The sequence below is a fragment of the Lactuca saligna genome, chromosome 5 (assembly GCF_052625555.1).
Source record: "Lactuca saligna cultivar CGN05327 chromosome 5, ASM5262555v1, whole genome shotgun sequence".
Lineage (NCBI taxonomy): Eukaryota > Viridiplantae > Streptophyta > Magnoliopsida > Asterales > Asteraceae > Lactuca > Lactuca saligna.
Genome location: NC_136421.1, coordinates 29,098,844 through 29,105,801, shown reverse-complemented (window position 1 = coordinate 29,105,801; position 6,958 = coordinate 29,098,844). Strand labels below are relative to the sequence as shown.

General features: G+C 35.3%; 1 protein-coding gene and 1 pseudogene across 1 annotated transcript; both read left to right on the top strand.

Moving 5' to 3' along the window:
* Positions 1–535: 535 nt before the first annotated feature.
* On the top strand, positions 536–3,225 carry LOC144997004 (protease Do-like 9). The gene is made up of 7 exons (XM_078956819.1): positions 536–1,278; positions 1,409–1,608; positions 1,699–2,071; positions 2,164–2,396; positions 2,500–2,601; positions 2,687–2,842; positions 2,935–3,225. Exons 1-7 carry the CDS (start codon positions 732–734, stop codon positions 3,031–3,033), a joined length of 1,710 nt encoding a protein of 569 aa, XP_078812945.1. The 5' UTR covers positions 536–731; the 3' UTR covers positions 3,034–3,225.
* Positions 3,226–3,728: 503 nt separating this feature from the next.
* On the top strand, positions 3,729–5,070 carry LOC145045248 (RING-H2 finger protein ATL46 pseudogene; annotated as a pseudogene).
* The last annotated feature ends 1,888 nt before the right edge of the window (positions 5,071–6,958 follow it).

The window sequence follows — 6,958 nt, the reverse complement described above, 5'->3', positions numbered from 1 at the left end:
AAAGACTTTGTATTAGAAACCCATATTAGGTGACACATTTTGGTTTGGTGTGAACAAATCAGCTGACTATTATGATTAACTTATTATATTGTCATTCTTGGTAGAAAATATAAAAATTTAATGATGTACTTCATAAAGTACGCTTGTAATACGATAAACAATACAAGTAAGTCATTATTTTATGCATTTAATCCATGATTAAATTAGCCCAAATTAAAAAAAAATAATAAAATAAAATAAAAAAAAAAAAAAATCTTGAAGATGTCGTTTTGATTTTGTTTAACTTTAGGATTTAATTGAATTTGTTTGAACTTAATACGTCAATCTCTTGAAAAACTTCTACAATGATTAAACTTATGAGTATCTAGCGACAATTTATTTCTTAAAATGTACTCTATATTGCCTTTTTGTGAAGCATTTCTATTTTCTTGAGTTGGAAGTTATTGTTTAATACAAAATTCCACGTTATGGTTTAATACAACTTTTCACGGAAATTCCTCATTTCCTCGTCAAGTCTTCCATATAAAAACGACAGCGTATCATCGCAATCTAAACCTTCCCCGCCTTTGAGCCTTGTAATAACATCAAGACAGCAATTTCTTCCTCCTCCCATCGCCAGTCGCCACCGCACCACCACCTTCTCATCGGGTATTTCCTCTCTTTGATACTCGAGTATCTACAGGCTTCCACTCTGTAACTTTCGATCAATTCATCGCAAGAAGATCCCAGACATGGTGGATAACAAGCGGAAACGAGGACGTACGCCTAAATCTCGAGTACCCGAAACCCTAGATCTCCAAACCTCCAAAGCGACTTCCTCTTCGCCCTCCGTCGACGACGTTGATCTCACCCACAACAATGACACCTCCAATTCCAATTCCAATCACCATCACCACCTCCGCCGCCGTCGGGAACCCATGGAAAACCCTAAACCCCCCTTAATTTCATCTCCCCCTTCGAGGTGTATTGAGGGCAATGGAAATGTTACTGGGAATGGTTCGCTTCTTGATAGTGTGGTCATGGCGATGGCTAGGGTGATGCCGGCTATGGACGCGGTGGTGAAGGTGTTTTGCACGCATACTGAGCCCAATTTCTCTCTGCCGTGGCAGAGGAAGAGGCAGTATAGCTCTAGCAGTAGTGGCTTTGTGATTAGTGGGAGGAGGGTCTTGACTAATGCGCACTCGGTGGAGCATTATACTCAAGTGAAGCTCAAGAAACGTGGCTCCGATACGAAATATGTCGCCACCGTTCTTGCAGTAGGAACCGAATGTGATATTGGTAAGTGTAAATTTTTCTCATTTTTGCTAAGGAGCCATACTCATTTCCAGCTAATAGCTACGTATGATACCTGCAAAGGGAACTTTCATTTTCAGTCATGACATTGTTTAATGTTTATCCAATGATGCAGCTTTGCTTACTGTGGATGATGATGAATTTTGGCTCGATGTATCACCTGTGGAGTTTGGGGATTTGCCTGCTCTTCAAGATGCGGTTACAGTGGTGGGGTATCCAATCGGAGGTGATACAATATCCGTCACTAGTGGAGTTGTTTCACGTATAGAGATCTTATCTTATGTTCATGGGTCAACTGAGCTTTTGGGATTACAGGTCATTGAACTTTCTCTATAGTCTATTCTTAAACCATGTTTAACATTCATGTTCATTCACTAACCCAAATTGCTCTTCAACCTTTTGCAGATAGATGCTGCAATTAACTCAGGGAACTCTGGTGGACCTGCCTTCAATGACAAGGGAAATTGTGTTGGAATTGCATTTCAATCTCTTAAACACGAAGATGCTGAAAACATTGGATATGTCATACCAACCCCTGTCATAATGCACTTCATCCAAGATTATGAGAAAAATGGATCATATACTGGATTCCCAATTCTTGGTGTTGAGTGGCAAAAGATGGAAAACCCTGATTTGCGTAAGTCTATGGGGATGAAAGATAATCAGAAAGGTGTCCGAATTCGAAGAATTGACCCTACTGCCCCTGAGCATAAAGTTCTAAAACCATCTGACATTATACTAAGCTTTGATGGTGTTGGTATTGCCAATGATGGAACAGGTAACAATATATTAATATTATATTATAAATTTTTTGATCAAATGTTCAGTTTCATGACTTTTTTTTTTTTTTTTTGTTGAATCTTTACTCAGTTCCTTTTAGGCATGGAGAGAGGATAGGTTTTAGCTACCTTGTATCCCATAAATACACAGGAGATACAGCTCAAATCAAAGTCCTTCGTGAATCCAAAATCTTGAAATTTAACATCAAATTTGACACTCACAAAAAGCTAATCCCTGCACACAACAAGGGTAGACCTCCTTCATACTACATCATTGGAGGATTGGTTTTTACAACAGTTTCTGTTCCTTATCTTCGATCTGAGGTGCATACAATTTAAAATCTTTATAAATATACATGATTATATCTCTATTTTACTTAAAGTAACCTTGATGAATGTATGAATCATATATCATATATGTTGGTAGTATGGAAAGGACTATGGGTATGATGCTCCTGTTAAGCTGTTGGATAAACTTCTTCACGAGTTGCCAAAGTCACAAGATGAACAGATTGTAGTTGTCTCACAGGTTCCAAACTTTTTTTTCTCCCTTGAAACTTTTTTTATTCTGTGTAATGAAATATAGTAGTAGAATGGTTTTGTTTTGTGTGAAGGTGCTTGTGGCTGATATCAACATAGGATATGAAGAGATTGTGAACACTCAGGTTCTTGCATTCAATGGTAAGGAAGTGAAGAATCTGAAAAGCTTGGCGAATATGGTGGAGAGCTGTAGGGATGATTATCTGAAATTTGAATTGGAATATCAACAGGTAGGCTTCACTTCACATACTACATCTATCTCCCTATTTGTAAAATGTAGTTTTGTTTTTTTGATGTGAATGGAAGGAATGTGTGGTTGCAGATTGTGGTACTGGAGACAAAGACAGCAAAAGCAGCAACTGTGGACATTCTGTTGACTCATTGTATACCTAGTGCCATGTCAGATGATCTCAAGACATAAACATAAACATTATATGGTCAATGGTCAATGGTGTTTTTGCCTTACCTTAATTGGTTGTGGGTTTGGGACATGTGGATTGGATTGGATTTAGTCAATTTTACGATAGTCCTTAGGTAAGGATACTTAGGGGGATTGGGATTGGGATATATATACACTACACATTTTGATTCATTATTACCCTCCCTTATTCCATTCTGTTGGATTATATTTGAAAAATTGGATTATTAGGTATTGGTTTAAGAAGTAGTGATTATATACATATATATATATATATATATATATATATATATATATATATATATATATATATATATATATATGTTGCCTTTCAACTCAACAGAGGTGGATTGGGATTGTATTTCATTTGTTAGATTGGTAATGGTGGAATTATAAAAATCTTTAAAAGTGGGACTAGGGTGTAATTTCTGTTATGTTTTGATAGGTGGATTTGATTTGGGGATGAATTTTTGTATAATACTTATATGTCCAAGTACGTTACTACTAATTGATTGCATCTAAATTGTAAGTGTTGCACAATGTTTGTGTGTACTGAAATAAGATAAGATAAATATATCCAAACTTAATTTGTACAATTTATACTAAAAAAGGATTTAATTTTATCCGGAAAACAATGAAACTCATTATTGAAACCAACCAATGGTTACAGAGAAAGTTGTGAAAGGTATATATTTGCTTGAGTCGACATGATTAGTAGTAAGAATCAGCAGCAAGCAATTGAGTGGGCAATTAGAGAATGCATGCCAAAAAAGGGAAAGCTGCAAAGATAAGAGACCCACATATAAAGTCTTAAAGCCTTGTCTACCACTTAACCAACTTTCCTCTTCTAGGGTTCTTCTCTGCTGCCATTATTGGGAACCAAAACCAAAACCAAAACCACGACCTTTCAAACTCTTTATCTCAAACGTCTCCATCATCCTTTAATTCTTTTTCTCATTTTAATTATATGCTTCTTGTTGGCTTCTTCTACTTTAAAATCCACAACTGTAATCCCATCTCCTCACAATGGCTAGATCGCTTCTTACCCAAGAAAATGGCATCTGGGCCGATCAATTACCCGCACCATCGGAGATCACAGTCAGTCCGGCTCTTCTTTGGTTGATAGTATCCGTAGCTGCCATCTTCTTCATATCTGGAATTCTTCATATTCTTCTTAGATTCTTAAAAAAGAAACCTTCGTATAATAATCCATCAGTACTCATCACTCAGTCCAACAGATATAATACCCAACAGTCTCTCGGAAGACAGCTTCAACAACTTTTCCGGCTACAAGATTCCGGCTTAGACCAGTCCTTCATCGATAATCTCCCTGTCTTCAGCTACAAGGAGATTATAACAATCGGGTCGCAAAAATACCCATTTGATTGTGCTGTGTGTTTATGCGAATTCTCACCTGATGACAAACTTCGGTTGATTCCAATTTGCAGCCATGCTTTTCACACTCATTGCATCGACACGTGGCTTCTGTCAAACTCCACGTGCCCTCTTTGCAGGGTCAATTTGGGGATACAAGTAGAACACCACCGATTATGTAATAATAATCACAATGTCCGATCAAGGGAAGAAAATGTCATTGGTGTCCCTATCCCTACTATGAATAATAACATACAACGGGTACTTTCCGTGAGGCTTGGAAAGCTCGAGAGCTTTAATGGGGAAGAAAGATCCAGTGGAGTGGAGGGGAGTAGTCGCAGGTGTAATTTGGATGAAAGGAGGTGTTTCTCAATGGGTTCATTTCGGTATGTGGTTAATAATATGGATCTGGAAGTGTCATTAAGGTCGAATGTAAAAAAAGATGATGTAATAGGTTGTGGAAAAAGTCAAGAAGATGGTGATTATATGGATGAGAGGAAGATTAAATATGATCAGAGTTTTTCTGTTTCCAAGGTTTGGTTGTTTAATTCAAAGAAACCCAAAATTTCAGTTTCTTCATCGGAGACTCAAATGGGAGGAGTTTCTTCTGTAGTTCCTTTCGCACTATAGTTCCTGTTCTATATGATAAGCATAATATTTCCCAAACTGTTAATTAGTAGTTTTTAATTTATTCTGAAATATTCAATAAATAGTTATTTATTCAAGTAAATTAGTGATGCTATAAATGTAGGTTAGTTGGGTTGTTTTCTAAGTTTTATCGAACTATAGTTTTGTTTTGTTTCTACAGTAGTTCCTATTGCACTATAGTTGCTGGTCACCATGTTTTTTTTTTTTTTTTTGAAAGCTAACATTTTTGTCCGGAAAGGTCCTTCTGGACCCGAAAACCTGTATAAGCCCAATATTGTAGCCCAATTGTATATATATATATATATATATATATATATATATATATATATATATATATATATATATATATATATATATATATATATATATATATATGAGTCCTACACATAAAAAATCCAGAATACCCGTTCCGAAATTAGCAGATCTGAAGCACGATCTACCCATATTTCGGACTTAAATTTTGAGCATGGATTCGTCAAACTAAGTAAGTTCTACATTTTTAAGTTACTTTTGCATTTGATTTTCTGAAACGATTTACGTATTCCGGAATGATCCGGAACACGAAGAACAAGTCAGGAATATCCATATTATCCTTTTGTATATCTTTTTCTTGTTGTATGTGTATGAATGTTATGTAAGTACTTTGTATTATGTTTCTGATCGATTGTTTTTGTCCGGAACAAGGTATTGTAGGGGTTCCGGAATGATAATATAGGTCTGGAACACGATAAACGTGGCTCGAAACCTGATGATCTATTCTGAATGATGATCCAGAATAACTACAATAGGGATGATAATTCTCGACACGACTCGCGACACGACACGAAATAAATGGGTTTGGGTTGAGTTTTTCAACCCGCCAACCTGCCAACCCGTTTATTAAACGGGTTATATATGAGTTTCTCAAAAAATAAACAGCTTGATCCGCCAACCCGTTTATATATTTAATTAAAAAGATATATATTTTTTTATTTTTAAGTGTATTTATATATCAAATATTAATATTTAATAAGTATTATCTATGTTTGTATTAACTTCTTATTTGAACATGTTTCTACGAATGTTTTTGATTTTCATTTGGATCTTTAAGACTTAAGTAGTTAACTGTTTAAAATTTGGATATATTTGCATCAACCATCAAAAATTTATTTATGTTTAATTGTCAATTTTATTTATGGAATCTGACCCGCGAACCTAAATCTGACCCACGAACCCGCCAACCTGTGATCCCGTATAAATAAACGGGTTGGTGGGTCATATATGGGTTTATGTTCCAAACTCGCCAACCCGTGACCTGTATATTTAAATGGGTCATGTTTGGGTTGGCATATTTTGACCCGCCAACACACCAACCCGCGACACGCCAACCCGAACACGACACGATTGCCAGGCCTAAACTACAATATATACTTTTTTTTTTCTAAGTATTGTTTAATAACCCTTATTATTGCAAATATGAGTTAGCCTGTATGTTGTTAAAAAAAGTGGGTTTTACAGACGACGAAGTTGTATTCCATTTATAGGAGCTTTCAGAATTGCATCCGATAAATGTAAAATCGAAAAACAATAATTTTATAATTATAATTTATTTTTACAATAATGTATTAAAATATTCTTAGAATTTTATTTTTGCAGATAAAAAACGACGATGTTGAGTTTCAAAATAAGATAAAAAAACTAAACCAGCAAAGTCATCCAAAAGAAATCAGAAAGAGTGTTAAAACTTAAACTGAAAGCAGATATGACTCCAAAAGATGATACCGGAGTAAGTGCTGACAAACATGTTATGATAAACTAGTTGCAGGTTTATTTATTTTTTATTTATTTATTTTGAATATGTTTCAGGAACTGTTTTTTATTATTATTAAATACCTTTAAAGACATTTGTTTTTAAAATAATATATTA

Excerpts from the sequence above, each read along its gene's own strand:
- LOC144997004 (XM_078956819.1), top strand. The coding sequence starts at position 732 with ATGGTGGATAACAAGCGGAAACGAGGACGTACGCCTAAATCTCGAGTA. Across the intron at positions 2,397-2,499 it reads TTCCTTATCTTCGATCTGAG|TATGGAAAGGACTATGGGTA; the intron begins GTGCATACAATT and ends ATATGTTGGTAG. Across the intron at positions 2,843-2,934 it reads TTGAATTGGAATATCAACAG|ATTGTGGTACTGGAGACAAA; the intron begins GTAGGCTTCACT and ends GTGTGGTTGCAG.